General features: G+C 35.4%; 1 protein-coding gene across 1 annotated transcript; it reads left to right on the top strand.

The window, feature by feature from the left end:
• Positions 1–8,770: 8,770 nt before the first annotated feature.
• Positions 8,771–11,037, top strand: LOC133800145 (protein FAR1-RELATED SEQUENCE 5-like). Its single transcript, XM_062238107.1, has 5 exons — positions 8,771–9,030; positions 9,794–10,102; positions 10,186–10,343; positions 10,446–10,681; positions 10,777–11,037. Exons 1-5 carry the CDS (start codon positions 8,771–8,773, stop codon positions 11,035–11,037), a joined length of 1,224 nt encoding a protein of 407 aa, XP_062094091.1.
• Positions 11,038–20,951: the final 9,914 nt, after the last annotated feature.

Genomic DNA, 20,951 nt, shown 5'->3' with positions numbered 1-20,951 from the left:
TTAATTTCTTTAATGTATCAAATTTTAATTTCGAAATTATTATTTCAAATTTGAGATTTTATTATTTAAATCTTATATTGGAAATCACAACTAATTAATGATTTTTTATGTTCCCTAAAATAATGGTTGACTATTGGTTTTTCTAACAATAATAGAACATCAAAACAAAAATAAGGAATAAATATTTCCATATTACAGTATAAAATACAAATTTAAAAAGAATTTTTTTTTTTTATTTATGCCAAACTACTTTGATTATAGGTAAAATGAATCAATACAACTCTTCATTTTTTCCCAAAAAATGTTAACTTAATTAATTTTATTTTTTCCATAAACTACAAAACAATACAACTTTTCAAATTTTCTATTATCAATAAATGAGCATTTATTGATAATATTACATCATAACCAATAACTATTGATATTCTTCACCTTGAAAATATATTTTTTAATTGAATTTTTTTTAAAATCATTATTTTCTACATGTTTTAATTAAAAAAAAATCAGCTAGCATTAAAAAACTCTTTTGATTTTTTAAAAGTAGCATCTCTTTGTATTCTCTTGGGAAAATCAAATTCTGCTGTTTTGAAATTAGATATTTATTCATTAGTCCTATATTGCCCAATAAGGAATCTTATTCATTTAATATAATTGGTTAGGTAATTTATAAAATCCATTAATTTAGAGATTGCTTAATGGTAAATTGTTAATTTTTAATTAAAATTTTACATTGAAAACCGAAAATTAATATACAATTTCGGCATTAATTTAAAAAAAAAATTTGGACAATTTCACTCCAACAAAATTATTAACATTATTAATAAATTAATAATAATAAGATTTTATCTTAAGACCCAAAAAGAAATAAAAGTTTCTTTTCATAACAAATCCTCATAAGAAAATGTCCATAAAAAAAATTAAAACATAATAGAATAAAATATTATAGTAAGACCTAAGGAAACACATAGAAACAATAAATTTAAAACAAAACAAAAAAAACACTTGAAGCATTTTAGAAATTGCCATTCTTCTTTGTTATCTTCTTCTCCTTCTCCTTCAAATATTTCTCCCACACCTCGTTTTTTTTCCTCTCTGCATCAAAATAGTTGGCCACTGATTCATGCAGAGTTTGCATCGCAAAAGTGCATCTTGTCATCTATCGAACAAATTCATCCATGTTGTTCTTCAATTCAAGTAGACGACTAATATTTTCATTAAATTTTTGGAACATAATATCGAAATATATTACATTTGGATTGTACTCTAGTTGAGCATCAAGTGGATTCACATCTTTCTCACCACCGCTAAACTTCTCAATCTTGATATTCTTCAAATGAGACTTTGCATCATTGTCAAACTTCTCAACCTTGATCTTTTTCAATGGAGAATTTACTTCATCATCTTTAGAATCAAAGGGTGAAGAGTTATCTTCATTCTCTGAATAGGTTGAATCTGATATGTTGATGATAGACATGGTAGTTGAATGTTTGTAAAACTTGATTTTTTTTATAAAAAAAAATAGGACAATCGGTTTGGGTTGTATGGGAATATATTTATAGTGTGTGTTATGAAGAAACAATGCAACATTTCACATTCTTAATAAGATATTTTGGATTTCTTTAAAATAAATAATAAAATATTATTGAAAGAATAAATAATTAATATGTGGTAACTTCCCAATGTAAACACTAATCATGCATTCACATTAATTAAATATTATTTCTATTTTATAAAAGAGACCCATTAATTTCGGCCACCTATATTTTAATAAGCAATTTAACAAATTAAATGCATTTAACAAAAAACAAAAAAATAAAAATTCAAAAATCGAAAAAATAATAATAATATTAAACTATGTCATTTAATGCAAGAACCACACTTTCTTAATTTAATGAATAAATAATTAATATGTTGTTACTTCCCAAATGTAATTAGTAATCATGTAGCAACATTTAATTTAATATTGTCTTTTTGAATCATTTATCAATTAATTTCGGCTACTACCAATTTTTATAATTTAATATTAAATTTTTAATAAAAATCACCCATTAATTTCAGCAACTATAATTTTAATTACAAAATTGACCAATTAAATGCATTAAAAAATAAATAGAAAATAGCATTAATAATTTAAGGCACTTAATACAAATACCACAATTTTTTTATTTAATGAATTTAAAAAAATGAAATTAAATAAAAATTTGATAAGGTGAAATTGAATAATTTTATTATTGATAGATATTTACAAAATTAATTAATTCTTATCCTAAACTAAAAAAAAATCAAGAATTTAATAAATCATTAATATATAGTATTGATTTGATTTTATTAATAATGAGAATTTTTTTAATAATATATAAAGACACTCCATTAATTAAACAAAAAAATTAATTTTATATTCATTTCTAACACTTCTTCTCAAAAAAAATTATTGACATTATTTAAATTTTTTTTTGTTAATTTCAAAAAGCTTATTTTATATTATTTTCATCATTATTTTTAAAAAATAATGACTTTTTTTTAATGAAAAAGTCTCTTATTTGAACAAGTTATATATATATATATTAATATTATTTATTTAAATATTTAAAAAAATTATTATTTATATGTATTGTTTAAAATATGAAAAATAAAAAAATAAGAAAAATGTAAGCACAAGTTGAAAAAAATATAATGCACTGTATATTATTACATATAGTATAGGTTATCTCGGTGACTAGTGTACGTTGGAACGGTTCATTATGTCATAATTAGGTCTGCATAGTGCAATGTTATCTAGTAATAACTTTTTAGGATCGGATCCCCTTCTATATCTTAGTGCAATGTTATCTAGTAGTATTTTTCGGGATCGAATCCCCTTCTAAATTCATTACTCTATCTTACTCAGCATGACAACTATAAGAGACCGTAGCGGTAGTATTGGTTTACTAGTGTACGTTGGAACGATTCATTATGTCATAATTAAGTCTGCTTAGTGCAACATTATCTAGTAATTATTTTTTGGGATCGGATGCCTTTCTAAATTCACTACTATATCTTAGTGCAATGTTATCTAGTAATATTTTTCCGGGATCGGATCCCCTTCTAAATTCACTACTCTATCTTACATAGAATGACAACTTTATGAGACCCTAGTGGTAGTATTGGTTTACTAGTGTACGTTGGAATGGTTCATTATGTCATAAATAGGTATGCTTAGTGCAATGTTATCTAGTAATAATTTTTCGGGATCGGATGCAATTCTAAATTCACAACTATATCTTAGTGCAATGTTATCTAGTAATATTTTTCCGGGATTGGATCCCCTTCTAAATTCACTACTCTATCTTACTCAGCATGACAACTATATGAGACCCTAGCGGTAGTATTGGTTTACTAGTGTACATTGGAACGATTCATTATGCTATAATTAGGTCAGCTTAGTGCAATGTTATCTAGTCATAATTTTTCGGGATCGGATGCCCTTCTAAATTCACTACTATATCTTAGTGCAATGTTATCTAGTAGTATTTTTCGGGATCAGATCCCCTTCTAAATTCACTACTCTATCTTACTCAGCATGACAACTATATGAGACCCTAGTGGTAGTATTGGTTTACTAGTGTACATTGAAACGGTTTATTATGTCATAATTAGGTCTGCTTAGTGCAATGTTATCTAGTAATAATTTTTCGGGATCGGATGCCCTTCTAAATTCACTACTATATCTTAGTGCAATGTTATCTAGTAATATTTTTTCCGAGATCGGATCCCCTTCTAAATTCACTACTCTATCTTACTTAGTATGACAACTATATGAGACCCTAGTGGTAGTATTGGTTTACTAATGTACGTTGGAACGGTTCATTATGTCATAATTAGGTCTGCTTAGTGCAATGTTATCTAGTCATAATTTTTCGAGATCGGATGCCCTTCTAAATTCACTACTATATCTTAGTGCAATGTTATCTAGTAGTATTTTTCAGGATCGGATCCCCTTCTAAATTCACTACTCTATCTTACTCAGCATGACAACTATTTGAGACCCTAGCGGTAGTATTGGTTTACTAGTGTACGTTGGAACGATTCATTATGTCATAATTAGGTCTGCTTAGTGCAATGTAATCTAGTCATAATTTTTCGGGATCGGATGCCCTTCTAAATTCACTACTATATCTTAGTTCAATGTTATCTAGTAATATTTTTCTGGGATCGGATCCCCTTCTAAATTCCTACTCTATCTTACTTAGAATGACAACTATATGAGACCCTAGTGGTAGTATTGGTTTACTAGTATATGTTGGAACGGTTCATTATGTCATAATTAGGTCTGCTTAGTGCAATGTTATCTAGTCATAATTTTTCGGGATCAGATGCCCTTCTAAATTCACTACTATATCTTAGTGCAATGTTATCTAGTAGTATTTTTCGGGATCAGATCCCCTTCTAAATTCAATACTCTGTCTTACTCAGCATGACAACTATATGAGACCCTAGCGGTAGTATTGGTTTACTAGTGTACGTTGGAACGGTTCATTATGTCATAATTAGGTCTGCTTAGTGCAATGTTATCTAGTCATAATTTTTCGGGATTGGTTGCCCTTCTAAATTCACTACCATATCTTAGTGCAATGTTATCTAGTAATATTTTTCTGGGATCGGATCCCCTTCTAAATTCACTACTCTATCTTACTCAACATGACAACTATATGAGACCCTAGCGGTAGTATTGGTTTACTAGTGTACGTTGGAACGATTCATTATGTCATAATTAGGTCTGCTTAGTGCAATGTTATCTAGTAATAATTTTTCGGGATCGGATCCCCTTCTAAATTCACTACTATATCTTAGTGCAATGTTATCTAGTAGTATTTTTCAGGATCGGATCCCCTTCTAAATTCACTACTCTATCTTACTCATCATGACAACTATATGAGACCCTAGCGGTAGTATTGGTTTACTAGTGTACGTTGGAACGGTTCATTATGTCATAATTAGGTCTGCTTAGTGCAATGTTATCTAGTCATAATTTTTCGGGATCGGATGCCTTTCTTATTTCACAACTATATCTTAGTGCAATGTTATCTAGTAGTATTTTTCGGGATCAGATCCCCTTCTAAATTCACTACTCTATCTTACTCAGAATGACAACTATATGAGAACTTAGCGATAGTATTGGTTTACTAGTGTACGTTGGAACAGTTCATTATGTCCTAATTAGGTCTACTTAGTGCAATGTTATCTAGTAATAATTTTTCGGGATCGAATCCCCTTCTAAATTCTCAATTGTATCAACTAAAAATATATTGTACAACTATCCGAGACTCTATGATATTATATGAATATCAAAATTTCAATCCAAGATTCCCTAAAAAACGAAACTAACCATAGATTAATTACCCTCAACCAAAACTAATTTTTTTGTGCATGTACACGTACGGTTGGCCTTTTTATTTTAAAAAACAGAAAAAAATAACAATAATAATTTATGCTATTTAATACAATTACCATAATTTTTTAATTAAATGAATTTAAAATAATTAAAATTAAGTACAAATTTTATAAGATAAAACTTTCTAATTTTATGATTGGAAGATATTAAAAAATTTAATTATTTTTTCTTAAAAACTAAATAAATTTTGAGAATTTAATGAAACAACCAAAATATAATATTAATTTAAATTTATTAATAAAATAAATAAATTAAAAAAAATTCGGTTACCTTTCTTAAATCTAAAAAAAAAAACCATGTTAATGGAAATTAAGATTGGTAGCTTATCCATCTCACCGAGTGACCACTTTTTATCTTCCCTATGTTTTTATCATGTAACATATTTCAACCAATGTTATTAATTGTACCTATAATATTTTTTTTAAAACACAACAACTTCATTGATGTCTTTTATTCTCTCTATTTTATGTGAACACACAAGTTGATTCTATATATTTTATAGATTTCCTCCTCTTATATTCTCTACATATCTCATCTTTTGCTTATAGTTATAACGGAAAAGTAACCATTCTAGTCCCAGATTATGGCTCCTCCCGAAATTATAGGTGATCCATACTACCAAATAGTAACAGGTGATATTGATAACACCATCATACTAGGGGAAGGTTCTGATTCTTTCTTTGTTATTCACCTCTTCGCAAAATTTTCACGACATCCACTAACTAGTAGCGAACCAAATTTTACAAATTGGATGGTCGATAACAGCATGGAAGACTCTGTTTGTAGCGATACTATTGTATTTCTTTCAAGACAAACATTGATGGCCAATGAAAATAATCATGCCAAAGTTATCATTGACGAGATGCTCGGTGAGGCTTATCTCCATCCTTCTATATTTTTTCTTTCAGATAAAATTATTGATTACACTCGAAATATGTGGAACGAAGAGGATTTTAATTTCTGTGTAAAAGTGGATGTTCATGTTTTTGTTTATGATCTTCCTCCACAACATGATTCTGGCATTGATGGTGATGTTGATAGTGAGGATTATATGGATAATATGACTATTAATTTCGTGGCGGCAAGCGAGCAATCCATTGAAAGATTGGAGAAAGTTTTGATTAAAGATGAACAAATTGTATGTTCTATTTGCTTTGAGAATGTTCATGTTGGTTTGGAAGCTACAAAGTTACCTTGCACACACACATATCATGAAAAATGTATTGTTCAGTGGCTACAAACTAGTAAATTTTGTCCAATGTGTCGATTTGAGATAGTTTTAAAAAATCATTTTTATATTTGTTACACAAATTTCAACATGTATTAAATCCTATTATATACTAATAATCCGAATTTTATTTATAATTTTTACATATAATTTCGAAAACGCGGGAACATTTGAATTTCAATATTTATATAACAAAACATTGCATGTTTAATTAGAAAGCCTTATTCATTTGAAAGATACATATTCATCTTCCCAATAAAATAATAAAAATAAATATAATAGTTATATATTTAAAAATGAATTAATCCACATTTATTCTATCAACACAACTTTATCTACAATTATTAAATGACATGTTCACATTAAAAGGCAAAGGTTCATAGAACCTATACATATTTTCGAAATACCCTATTGTAATGCAAAAAAAAAAAAAATCCAATAATATTTTGAAAGTTATAATTTTGTACATCAAAGATAATTATTATGGATGTAAATTGTTCAACTTCCCATATTAATTTATGATATTCTCTATTTTTTATTAATTTTTAATTGTTATTATCTAAATCCTATTAATTTTTATCATGTTTAAATATAATATAATACTTTCAAATTTTCAACCACCCCACTAATTATATTAAATGCACATCTTCATATTTAAATACTCAAATCAACTATCTATAACCTAGCATTAAAATAAATAAAAAATTAATATTGCACAATTGTGGTTCTCTAAACCCTAATTTCGAAATTTGTAATGAAAATTTTGAAAATTATAACAATTATATTATTACACATTAATTAGGGTTTACACTAATTACTATTTTGAACAATTAATTATTGAATATATGTTAAATATTAAATGCACATCTTCATATTCAAAGACTCTAATCAACTATCTATATCCTAGCATTAAATAAAAAAACATTAGTATTGCACAATTGTGGTTCTCTAAACCCTAATTTCGAAATTTGTAATGAAAATTTTGAAAATTATAACAATTATATTATTATACGTTAATTAAGGTTTACACTAATTACTATTTTGAACAATTAATTATTGAATATATGTTAAATATTAAATGCACATCTTCATATTCAAATACTCTAACCAACTATCTATATCCTAGCATTAAATAAAAAAAATTAATATTGCACAATTGTTGTTATCTGAACCCTAATTTCGAAAATTATAATGAAAATTTCGAAATATTATTGGATTTATACATATTTTCGAAATTTCAAAATTATATTAAATGCTATTATAATTTTGAAATTTGTAAGTATCAACTTTTCAACCACCCCACTAATGATATTAATTAATGCTATTATAATTTCGAAATTTATAAGCATTAACTTTTCAACCACCCCACTAATTATATTAAATGTTATTAAAATTTCTAAAAATTTAAGCGTAGTTCTATTGGTTAAACATTCTGGTAATTTTAATTACAAAGCAAATGTTCATAGAACCTACACATATTTTCGAAATTACCTATTATTATGCCAAAAATTATATATAATTATTAAAATTACAACTTTTCAACTTCCCATCAAAACACAATGGTTTCAAAAATGATTTAGTATTTTTTTTAAAAAATTATAACAATTATATTATTATACATTAATTAGGGCTTACACTAATTACTATTTTGGAGAATTAATTATTTAAAATATGTTAAATATTAAATGCACATCTTCATATTCAAAGAGTCTAACTAACTATCTATATCCTAACATTAAAAAAAAAAAAAATTAATGGTGCACAACTGTGGTTATCTAAACCCTAATTTCAAAAATTTTAATGAAAATTTCGAAGATTATAATGAAAATTTTGAAATATTATTGGATTTATACATATTTTCAAAATTGCAAAATTATATTAAATGCTATTATAATTTCGAAATTTGTAAGTATCAACTTTTCAACCACCCCACTAATTATATTAATTAATGCTATTATAATTTCAAAATTTATAAGCATAAACTTTTCAATCATCCCACTAATTATATTAATTGATGCAATTTTAATAAAATTATCAGTTTAAATATAAAAAATATTGAATAGTGCTACACATCATTTGAAAAAAAAAATCAGAAAGAATAGGCTGGAGAAATGACTAGTTACGAAAATGGTTTGGAAGTTGAACAAGAAGATACAAAATCCTTATCTTCTGAACATGAAGTAGACCCTGTTGGGGGAACACGTTTGGAAGAGACAAATGATGAAGATGTACCAGAAGACAATGTTGAATGTGGCATTAACGAAGAATTGACCAAACCTGATATTGCGCAATGGAGGAGCTTGCTTCAATTTTTGGATATTGACAAAGAACCAGAACATATTCAGTTTTCAGACTTTGAAGGAGTTTGTAAGTATTGAACAAGCAGAATCTTTTTATTTTTTGTATGCGAAAATGATGGGGTTTAGTGTTAGAAAAAAACTGAAAAGGGAGGACAAAAAAGGTATTTTACACATTAGAAGTTGGGTGTGTTCAAACGAAGGTTTTAGAGAACAAAAATATTGTAATCTTGATAATAGATGTAAAGAAGCTCGTGCTCTAACAAGAACGAGTTGTAATGCAGAGTTTAGAATAAATTTAAATAGGGAAACTAACTACTGGATTACTAAGTGTTTTAATAACCACCACAACCATAAGTTTGCCTTCTTTCGTGAAAAACCATTTCTTAGATCTCATAGAATATTTAGGGACGAGATGAGTGAACAAGTTATGTCAATGAAGAGAGCCAGAATTAAGACATCCCAAATTTGGAATTACATGGTAGAAGTTCATGATGGTTGGGAAAATGTGGGATGTATCAAAGATGACTTGTACAAGGGAATCTGTAAAAAATATTCAACTTAGGATGATTGTGACACGTCCACAGCAATGGGTTATCTCGAAGCAAAAAAAGGGCCGGACAACATGTTTTTCTACAAGTATGATGTAGATAAAGAAAATAGATTGAAAATTTTATTCTAGTCTGACGGGACTTCCTAGGTTGATTACCAATTATTTGGTGATTGTTTGGCTTTTGATTCTACTTACAAAACCAATAGGTATTTTTTAATTTTTTTTTACCTTATATCGATTTCTTAGTAAAATATCAAATATCATATTAATTTTTTGTTCAACAGGTATGGAAAGCCATTAGTAATACTACTTGGGTCTAATAATCATGACAAAATGTGTGTGTTTGGAGCTGCACTTCTTGATAATGAGACTTCGACCACATATGATTGGGTATTGGAAACATTTTTAGAGTGCATGGGTGGTAAGATGCCGTCAGCAGTTTTAACGGACGGTTGCAAAGCAATGAACAAAGCACTGGATAATATTATGCCTGGTGTTCCACATCGTATTTGCTCGTGGCACATACTAAAAAATGCAATGCACCATGTACACAATATATCATTCCATCAAGAATTGAAAAAATTTATTTTCAGGTAATAAATTAAATGGTGTTTTATGTTATTCTCTCAATTATAATATGAAAACATTTATATTTTTCTTTTTTACAAAAATATAGGTATTACAAGGAGGAAGAATGGGAGGATAATTGGAAAGTGACTGTGAATAAATATAGATTGACAGGAAATGCATGGGTGGAAGCACAATATGGCACAAGAAAGCAGTGGGCAGATACTTTTCTTCATGGTATTTATTTTGGTGGAGCTACTGCTACCGGTAGATGCGAATCTATGAATGCATTCTTGAAAAGAGATTTGCAAAATAAAATACCATTGTGGATGTTTATACGACACTTTGACCATGCTTTATCTATGTTAGGTTACAACAAGATGAAAGAATACTACAAAATTAATTTGACTGAACCGGTTTTGAACCAGACAACTATGCCGTGTGTGGAGGATGAAATTTCTTCAATTTTCACAAGGGAAATTTTTACAAGGATAAGAAAGGAGATACGGCGTGGCGATAATTATATTGTCCAAAAGGATGATAAGATAGCAGGTTACACTCTTTGTTTGGTGAAAAAATATATTGGTTCTGGATTAAAGCGCAAAGTGTTAATCTCCAATGATGGGGATATGTGCGATGTGATTGCTATTCTCTTGAGACAAAAGGAATTCCATGTAGACATATTTTTATTTCATTGAAGAATTTGGAGAGAAGAAGTTTGCCAATTTGTTTGGTAAATAGACGTTGGCTAAAAGATGCTAAAGAAGTTCAACTGTTAACTCAAGGTAATGAAAGAAAGTGTCCTCATCCTGAAGTTATTGAAAATTCTAGGTACGGTGGTGTAACCACACAAACTACTATCACGTCGTACATTGCTACAAGATCGCGAGAAGCATTTCAAAAGGCTATGAAAGTTATATCAGAGTTGAATGCAGAATTGGAAAAAAATGCCACCAGATGAAAGTTAAAACATCCTCAAAATGATCAAGGAATATTTCCTAATAATATTTTGGACTCTCAGATTAAAAAAAAACAAAAGGCACACAAAAATATATATTTGTTTTTTTTTTAAAAAAATAAAAGTAATTAAGATAGGCTTTTATTATAGATTTTATAGCATTTTTCATTACTATTATTACAGTGATTAAATATAAATTGATAATTTCGAGAAGACATTTTACATATCCAAGAATTATAGTTGTGGCATGTGTGTTTTAGTATTTATTATAGTTGTGGGATGTGTGTTTGGGTATTACGTAACATTTTAGTTTTTAATAATTTTTATAGTTTTCGAGATCTACAAAGATATATCAAATAAATTACTATATTTTATATTTAATATACATTTCAATAATTAATATTAATAAATAATTATAGTTATTTTATGTAATTTTTTATTAATTTTAAAAGTTTTCAAATTCTAAAAAAATATTAAATAAATTACTAAATTTTAGATTAATTATAATTTCTGAAAATTATTATTATTAAATAATTATAGTTACTTAAAATATATTATGGTTTAGTGAGAAATTATTATCATAAGTTACTCTTAACATTTTGCCATTTACTTATCGTAACAATTTATAATGTTCATGTGTTGAAGAACATTGCAAACAAATAAATTGAAGAATGTTGTAGAGAAACTAAAATTCATAAAATAAAATTCATAGAAGACAAATTACAAAGAGAAGAAAACTAATATTGTCAAAATAAAAAATTTAATAAGAAATAACATTTTTCAAAATTTGAGTAGACTATTATCTTTATTTTCATCATGAACAATCTTCAAGAGTTCTTGGAGCCAAAAGTGTTCTTCCTTCTCTACAGCATGGATGAATTTCTGAATGATGATATGTTGAGAAAGTTGCATCTTGCGTGCCTCAGGACTCCATAGGCGACTTGAGATGCATCGAGATGAAAAGAGAGACCCAAGTTTAGTCTTTCTGGTTTAGAGAAGAACCAAGAGTTGATTGATTTCATCCTTCTTCTTTTTTATATCTACCGATGTGATGAGCTCTTTAAGATTAATAGTTGTATTATCATATAGTAATTCAACAACTTTATTGAGGAACACATCGTCTAGTTCCATATCCTTCACGTCTACCAATTTTTTTTCCTTGTTCTTTTTCCTCATCCGTAACATCTGCCCATTTTCGCTTCCCTTTTGCTATATGATCAATGTCTTCAATTTTTGGCTTATCTTTCTGTACATCGTTGCTGTCGTCCATTTTTTGCTTACCTTCCTCAAAAATAATAATATCAGTCATTTTTTGCTTCTCTTTCTCCATATCGTTGACCATATCTTTGTTTTGATTCTCTTTATCGATAGTCTTGATACCTTGTTTTCATTCTCTTTCTCCATATCGTTGATGTACTCCATTTTTTTATTATGTTTCTCTATTTTTTAGGTTATCTTTGTAAATTCTTGACCTACATATATAAAGAGTTTTTATAACCTAACTAGATGAAAAAAATAATTAGAAATTAAAAAAAAAATTCATTTATCCAATTTAATAAATTTCGAAATTCTCATAAAAATTGTATACCACACACCTTTTTATAAATGTATTTAATTACTAGTTTAACTTCCAATACAAAGTTTAAGTTTTAAATTATAATAAAATTATTATGACTTTATTGTAAAGGCAATTGTTCAACTACATTTTAAAATATACATTTATAATTTTTTGGGAAAGTGGGATAAATATGGGGAGTAGAAAGATTTGATTTTATCATCAATATATATTGAAATAATAATAAACAACATGATTTTTCGGTTTTTTAAAAAGAAAAATCAATATTAAATGCAAATTTTATTATCACCACTATACTTAAATCATGCATAATAATTTTGTTTTATTTTTTATAGTAAAATAATATCAAATTTTATTATTTTTAAATGAACTTGCAAAGTTTTAATTATAAAAAATAACCATAAAAATTAACTTTCAATTCATAACCGAGAAATCATTATATAATATTTTAAAACAAAGTATGAATATTCCTACATATTCATGAAACAGTTCAACAAAGTTTCATGATATACTATTTCGCGTTCAACATCATACATTAGACGCCTCCAATACAAGTCCTCCTTCTCAGAAGCATCGACGAACGTTTGTGCTAATTCATTCTGAATTTCTCTAATCTTACGTACTTTAGTGCTTTCTCCACTCCATTCTCCAAATGCTTGATCGATGAAGACGGTTCTCACTATACTTCTTTCTTCGAATGATCTCATGAGGCGCAACTTAATTTGTTCCACGAAATTGTACAACTCTCCACTTAAGTATTTTTCTTTGCATTTCGAAAGTGATCTAGTAAGAATTATTTCCTCTATCATCTCGTTGTCCATTTTCTTTCTATTTTTTTGGTACCTAAATGGACAACCTTAGTGATGAAGTAGGGTTGCCTAGTCACACATATATATATAAAGAATTTGTATTCAACATTGTTTTTCTACACAAATAATTAATAAGTAAGAGAAGACATCGGGAATAATAATGAGTGATGAGCAAGACGAGGAGTCAACTACTCCGGAATAATTAATAATATTTACTTTAAATTTAAACTAAGGATTTTTTTAAAATATATCATTTTCGAAATATATCTTAGTAAAAAATTAGTCATTTTCGAAATACATTTTATAGGATAAATGGCTTTGTTCATTTTTTAAATATATTGCTACAAGAAAAAAAATTGATATGTAAATTGCTAACAATAATAATTATTAAAAAAAGATCAAATTTCCATTAACAAGAATAAAATTCTTAATTCAATATAGATGAGCAAACACTCTAATTTTTGTAGACAAAATAGACAATCCCTAAATGTTCTTGAAAGCATCCAACAACATTTCATGATATACAATTTCACGTTTAACATCATACATTTGAGTCGTCCAATACAAGTACTCCTGCTCAGAAGCATCGATGAACTTTTGGAATAATTCATTATGAATGTGTCGAATTTCACGTACTTTAGGGCTTTCTCCACTCCATTCTCTAAATGCTTGATCCATCATTGCCTTTCTCATTGTAATTCTTTCTTCAAGTGATATATTGAGGCGTATCTTAATCTCTTCCATGAAACTGTACAACTCTCCACTTACGAATTTTTCTTTGAATTTCGAAAGTGATCTAGTAAGAATGATCTCCTCTATCTTGTTTTTGTCCATTTTCTCTCTATGATGAACAATCTTTATGATGATAAAAAAAAATGTTCTAGCCACATATATATAATGAAGTAATAATAAAGAAGATAAAACATGAGGAATTGTACGCCCTGGTTTTCCCACGGGCTGATTAGCAGGCCGAGGTGCGGACTAATCACGATTAGTCCATTAACATCCCCAAGACCGAAGCTCCCGTTTTGAGGTCGTATCTTATTAGCTTGAGCTATCCCTGAGGACTCGCCAAGGTCGCCCAGGACTGGGTGAAGGAATCCGAAGGCCGAAGGTCGGGTCAAGGGAGCAGATCGTGGCACGAGCTATGTATGGAGCTCTAACCCTCTGTAAAGTCAACACACGCAAGATAAGCGTGCATATATCTGACATCACGTGTCCGATATCTCCCTGACTTCTCGGACACGCAGCAGGAACGTGCGTGTTCAGATATCCACGGCTGGGTTGGGCCGTGCGGCCCATTATCTCCTTACCTATCGATTTGACCATACTTATGTGTCAGGTTTAGGAATTAATCATGAATGTCACAGAGTTGATATGACAAATAATAAGGTCACGGGATGACCTCCTTACCAACTTCCAGGTGCCTTCTCCTATAAATATGGAGAACTTGGGAGTTGATAGGGGTTGGGAAAAATAGTATCTGAAGAGATATAGGCTTTGTAACCAAATACCCAGAATATATCAATAATATTGACTAGTGGAGTAGAGGGATTTTAACCTTCGAACCACTTAAAAAACGTGTCTTGAGTCACCTAGTTCATTCTTTAAGACTCTGTATCTGCGACGGTTCTATATTCAGCACTAATCCCTTTCTCTTCTTCTCTTAATTACCTGTTGCCGAAGAACTGCGTCAACAGTTTGGTGCTTTCATTGAAAGCAAGTTCGATTAGTGCTGCTGCAAACATCCAACTATGTTGACCACTCGGTCCAGGCATGGCAACGAAACAGAGCAGCATGATGGGCAGGAGGCTCATCATATTGCCATCCCTGACGAACAAATTCCTGAAGTCCAACAGAGGCCAGGAAAGCAGCCGGCGGGCCAGGACGATACAGGTAGTTCGGCGCCTCGGCCACCTAATCCGAACCCATGTGTATTATACTGCGGTGGAGATGGAGAATGCTCAACTGAGGAGCCAATTAGCAGCAGCCGGTCAGCAAATCCAGGATATTCTGGCCCGTCTACCCCCTCTCACAACCAACGTTAACATTGGAGAGAGGCAAGGTGAGGCTCCAAAGTCTCGCCGGGGTAATCGGTCCAGGCATAGCCGTTCGGAAGACTTCCGGCAGCCAACTCCACCCCTTCATCACACCATCGAGAGGCCAGCTTCAGGGGAATGTCTGGGACCGGACAACAGCAATACAGCTGTTCGGTTAAGATGTCGACTCCTAGCTCTCAACCATCCTCGAGGACGCCCAGAAGAGCTCGAGGAAGTTCCCGGAGGAGATCCGGGGAGGGCCCACGACGTCAGCCCGTCCCCGAAGAACGTCCTGCACCTCGTCCAGATCGCCCGGCTCGGGACCAGCAAGTTGGCAGGGCCGAAAGGCCCCCACCAAATTTGATCCGTCCAGAAGGAACCAGGATCGCTTCTCCAGTCAGGCATCCTCCATCTCCGATCAGATATTCGTCTCCTCCTCGGCCCGTCCGAGACATCCCAGCTTACGGAAGTAGTAGGAGAAACCCACCATCAGCGGGACCTTCCCGGCGTAGCAGGGCGCCCGAAGAAATCTCAAGTCCTCACCACCAAAGGCGGACTCCAAGCCTATCCGGCAGGAGTCATTGGATCAGCAGTCACCGGAGTGATCTCTCTGGAGGAGACCTACGCCAGCGGCTAAGTTCGGCACAAAGCCACCGGACCGCCCAGGGAGACGACCTTCGAGAGGACCGAGCTAGAGATGGTAGCCAGGCTCGCTCGGGGGGGGGGGGGGGGTCCGATCCGAAGTACATAACGGAGGGAATGTCCCAAATAACCTATCTCAAGATAGAAGGGGCAATAACCCACCTAATATGTACAATGGGTCCGAAGCTGTTGAGCAGCCCCGGAATGACCCAGGATCTTAGGACCAAACCCTCGAGCGCCTAACTCAGATGGAGGAACTGATGAGGAAACTCCTATCAGAAAAAGAAAAAGACGAATATGATTCGGGAGACGAGATGGAACTCTTCGCCCCCAACATAGCAGCGACGGCATACCCATCTAGTTTTCGTATGCCTCACTTGTCAAAGTTCAACGGGGACGGAGATCCGTCGGATCATTTGGGGATGTTCAACACCCTAATGATGGCCCATAACATCGGTCCGGAGCTGCGTTGCTTGATCTTCCCTTCCACACTGACTGGACCTGCCAGGCAGTGGTTTAAGCAGAGTAAAAGACAGTCAATCAGCTCCTGGAAGACCTTCTCTACTGATTTCAAAAGGGCGTTCCGCGCCTCTCAGGCCGCCCGTGTTCAGGCCGCCCGTGTTCAGGCCGACTCCCTAGCCAACGTAAGGCAGCAGCCCGGTGAGACGCTGAAAGCCTACTTGAGCAGATTCGCAAATGTCGCTGCTCAAGCCAGGGACGCAGATGATAGCTCCAAGCTCATGTCCATGAGAACCAGAATCCTGGTCGGGGGAGACCTGTGGAAAGACATTCAGAGGAAGGGAGTCAGCTCGGTTAACGAATTCCTTAACAGAGCCCAAGAGTGGATAAACTTGGAAGAAGTTGAAGCTTCAGCTGCGAGGACCAGCCAGGTTCCCGAGAAGCCCACTGGAACGAGGACGGAGATCGTGATGGCGACCCCCGACGTCGCGCAGAACAACCAGCCCGGTGGTGGCAAAAGAAAGGGGAATGGTGAAAACAGTCAGCACGGTCAAAAGAAGAATAAGTCTGTGGATAAGTTCAAGCCCGTGTTCACAGCGTATACCGAGCTCACCCAGTCTAGGGAAAGTATCTTCCTGGCCAACTCTACTCGGGTCCCCTGGAAGAGGCCGGAACCATTGAAACACCACAAGGGAAAGAGAGACACTTCCAAATTCTGCTGTTTTCACAACGACGTCGGCCACAATACCGACGATTGCAGGCATCTAAAAGATGAGATCGAGACTCTCATCCGAGCAGGCCCCTTGGCGCAATACTCACGAAACAGGGTCCCAGCGGGTCGACCCGCTCCAGAAGTCCAAGCCAGTCAGCCCGGGCCTCGTGTAGATCAGGACGTCCCTCCTCCCGTGATCGAAGGAGAGATATCCACCATCTTTGGAGGACCGCACATGGCTGGAACGAGCAGAGGCGCCCAGAAGAGATATGTGAATGAATTAAAGACCCACAACGGAACGCAGTTCGTCCCGGAGCAGCGTCAGTCAAAACAGCAGCGGTTAGAAAAGCAACCGATCACTTTTACGGAGGAAGACGCAGGTCATGTCCAGTTCCCTCATAATGATCCCTTGGTCGTAGCAGTCCAACTCGCCAATCGGAGAGTAAGGAGAGTGTTGGTGGACAATGGAAGCTCGGTAAATCTCCTATTCCGATCCACTTTAGAAAAGATGGGATTGACTGTCGCCGAGCTAAAGGCGACCTCCATGATGTTGTATGGCTTTTCGGGAGAAGGGTCGGCAGCGATAGGGACGATCGAGCTAGTGATCACCCTAGGAGAAGAATCTCGAACAGTCTCCAAGCTACTTGAGTTCGTGGTTATTGACTGCTCCGCTGCCTACAACGCCATTTTAGGCCGGCCTACCCTCATAGCCTTCGAGGCTATCACTTCCATTCGACACCTCGCCATGAAGTTCCCTACCTCGATCAGAATCTGTACTATCAAGGGCGATCAGCTCACTGCCAGGGAATGCTACAGCATTTCCATGAAGGGAAAATCTAAACCCGGGCAGCTGGCAATGGCCATTCAGGGCAAAGAGGAATCTCAGGGACCCTTATTGGATCCTGAGATTGAAAAACCTCAGAGCGCCGAAGAGGAAAAGGTCGCCTTGAGTGAGGACATTGACCCCCGAGTAGGCGAAGACAGATCCGGGCTCCAGGCCATTGAGGAGCTCGAGGAGGTGAACCTCGATCCGCAAATTCCATCACGGATGGTCAAGCTCGGGAAAAACCTCTGTAGCAAGAGGAAGACGGAGCTGGTTACGTTTCTCCGGGCTAATTTAGATGTATTTGCCTGGTCCCACGAGGACATGGTAGGAATTAGCCCGAGTGTCATCATGCACACGCTCCATCTGGACAAAAGCGTTCCTGCCAAGTCTCAAAAGCAAAGGCGTTTAGGGACAACCCGAGCTGAAGCCCTAGAAGAAGAGGTAGCCCGACTCAAAAAATGTGGCTTTATCCGGGAGGCCAAATTTCCAATTTGGGTCGCCAATCCCATGCTAGTTCCGAAGCCCAACGGGAAATGGCGGACTTGCATTGACTTCTCCGATCTGAATAAGGCCTGCCCCAAGGATTGTTTTCCATTGCCAAGGATCGACCAGCTGGTGGATGCCACGGCGGGGCACGAGCTCATGTCCTTTATGGACGCGTACTCAGGCTACAACCAGATCGCGATGAATCCGGCGGATCAGGAACACACTAGCTTCATGACCCCGACTAATTTCTATTGCTACAAGGTCATGCCGTTCGGTCTGAAGAACGCCGGAGCTACCTACCAAAGGCTAGTGAACAGAATGTTCGCGGACCAGATCGGAAAGAACATGGAAGTATATGTTGATGACATGCTCGTCAAGTCAAAGACTGCCGACAACCATGTTTCCGACCTGGAAGAATGTTTTAAAATACTACGGAAATACGAAATGAGGCTCAATCCCCAGAAGTGCACTTTTGGTGTCGCGTCCGGGAAATTCCTGGGGTTCATAGTTAATACCCGAGGAATCGAGGCAAACCCCGACAAGATCAGGTCATTGCTCGAGCTTCCTTCCCCCAGGTCGCGGAAAGATGTCCAAGGCCTCACAGGAAGGGTAGCAGCACTCAACCGGTTCATTTCAAAGTCAACCGATAAATGTTTGCCCTTCTACAACCTGCTCCGGGGAAACAAGAAGTTTGAATGGACAGTAGAGTGCGAAAGCGCATTCCTCGACCTGAAGGCACATCTGGCCGAACCACCTGTGCTATCCAAGCCCAAGGCAGGAGAGTCTCTCTTCCTCTACCTGGCCGTCACTAAGGGCGCGGCCAGCGCCGTACTAGTACGAGAGGAAGACCAAGTTCAGAAGCCAGTTTATTACATCAGCAAGAGACTCCTCGAAGCAGAATCACAGTACCCACTGATGGAAAAATTGGCGTTCTGCCTAATCACGGCCTCACGAAAGCTCAGACCGTACTTCCAGTCCCACTCGGTACACGTCATGACCGATCAGCCTCTAAGGCAGGTTTTGCAAAAACCTGAAGCATCGGGACGTTTGTTAAAGTGGGCGGTCAAACTCAGTCAGTTCGAGATTTTCTATACTCCACGAACTTCCATAAAAAGTCAGGCCTTGGCCGACTTCGTGGCAGAGTGCACGGGATTCCAGGAGGATCCATTAGAAGGCTCATCTCAGCTCACCTCACCCGAATCGTTGTGGAAGATCTTTGTGGATGGTTCATCCAACGAGAATGGTTCCGGGGCCTGAATCATTCTGATCTCCCCCGAGGGACATAGGTTCCACTCGGCGCTAAGGTTCGGGTTCAAGGCCTCCAACAACGAGGCGGAATACGAAGCTTTGTTAGCCGGGTTGAGGATAGCCAATGAGTTAAAAGCGAGCTCCGTCCAGTGCTTCAGTGACTCCCAGAATGTGGTAAACTAGGTTCTGGGCGAATATCAGGCACGGGGACCCAAGATGGCCGCCTATTTGGCAAAGGTAAAAGCCGAGCTGTCCGCATTTGAGCGAGGATCGATCAAACAGATACCTCGAGAACAGAACGCCAATGCGGATGCCCTTGCCAAACTCGCCACCTCGGGAGAGACGGAGACTCTGGGGTTGGTGCCAATAGAATTCTTGGAAAAACCAAGTATAGACGGAGATCGGGCAGAGGTCGAGATGATTGATGCTCGACCGACCTGGATGACCCCCATTCTTGAATATCTCGTCGAGGGCAAGCTGCCTGAAGGACGTAACGACGCGCGGCGAGTCCTATATCAAGTCCCTAGATATACAATAGTTGATGGGTTATTGTACCGACGTGGGCACTCCCTACCTCTCCTCCGATGCATTCTTCCAGGTGAGGCGAAGGCCATCCTACAGGAAATTCACGAAGGATTCTGCGGAGACCACACTGGGGGGCAAAGCCTGGCCTTAAAGGTTCTCAGGCAAGGTTATTACTGGCCAATTCTGTCCAAAGACGCGATCTCATACGTGAAGAAGTGCAACAAATGCCAGCGATTCGCTGCAGTTGCCCGAGCTCCTCCAGTCGAGCTGAGAATGATCTCGGCCCCTTGGCCGTTTGCTGTTTGGGGAATAGACCTAGTGGGCGCTCTGCCCACTGGCAAGGGCGGAGTCCGTTACGCCATGGTAGCCATAGACTACTTCACTAAGTGGGTCGAGGCAGAGCCGTTGGCAATAATAACATCGAAGAAGGTACTCGACTTCGTAGTTAAAAGCATCATCTGTCGATTCGGTCTACCGAAGAAAATCGTCTCCGACAACGGCACTCAGTTCGATAGCGACCTGTTCACCGAGTTTTGTGAAAGGCACGGGATTGTAAAAAGCTTCTCCTCCGTGGCCTATCCTCAGGCGAACGGCC

This window comes from Humulus lupulus, chromosome 9, assembly GCF_963169125.1.
Source record: "Humulus lupulus chromosome 9, drHumLupu1.1, whole genome shotgun sequence".
NCBI lineage: Eukaryota > Viridiplantae > Streptophyta > Magnoliopsida > Rosales > Cannabaceae > Humulus > Humulus lupulus.
Note: the sequence above shows the minus strand (reverse complement) of the source record. Positions and strands in the feature narration are given on the sequence as shown.

Bases quoted from the DNA above. Each gene is read 5' to 3' on its own strand.
- LOC133800145 (XM_062238107.1), top strand. From the start codon at position 8,771: ATGACTAGTTACGAAAATGGTTTGGAAGTTGAACAAGAAGATACAAAA. The intron at 9,031-9,793 runs GTATTGAACAAG...TTTGTTCAACAG, and splicing joins GACTTTGAAGGAGTTTGTAA to GTATGGAAAGCCATTAGTAA. The intron at 10,682-10,776 runs GTGTTAATCTCC...ATTTCATTGAAG, and splicing joins GTTCTGGATTAAAGCGCAAA to AATTTGGAGAGAAGAAGTTT.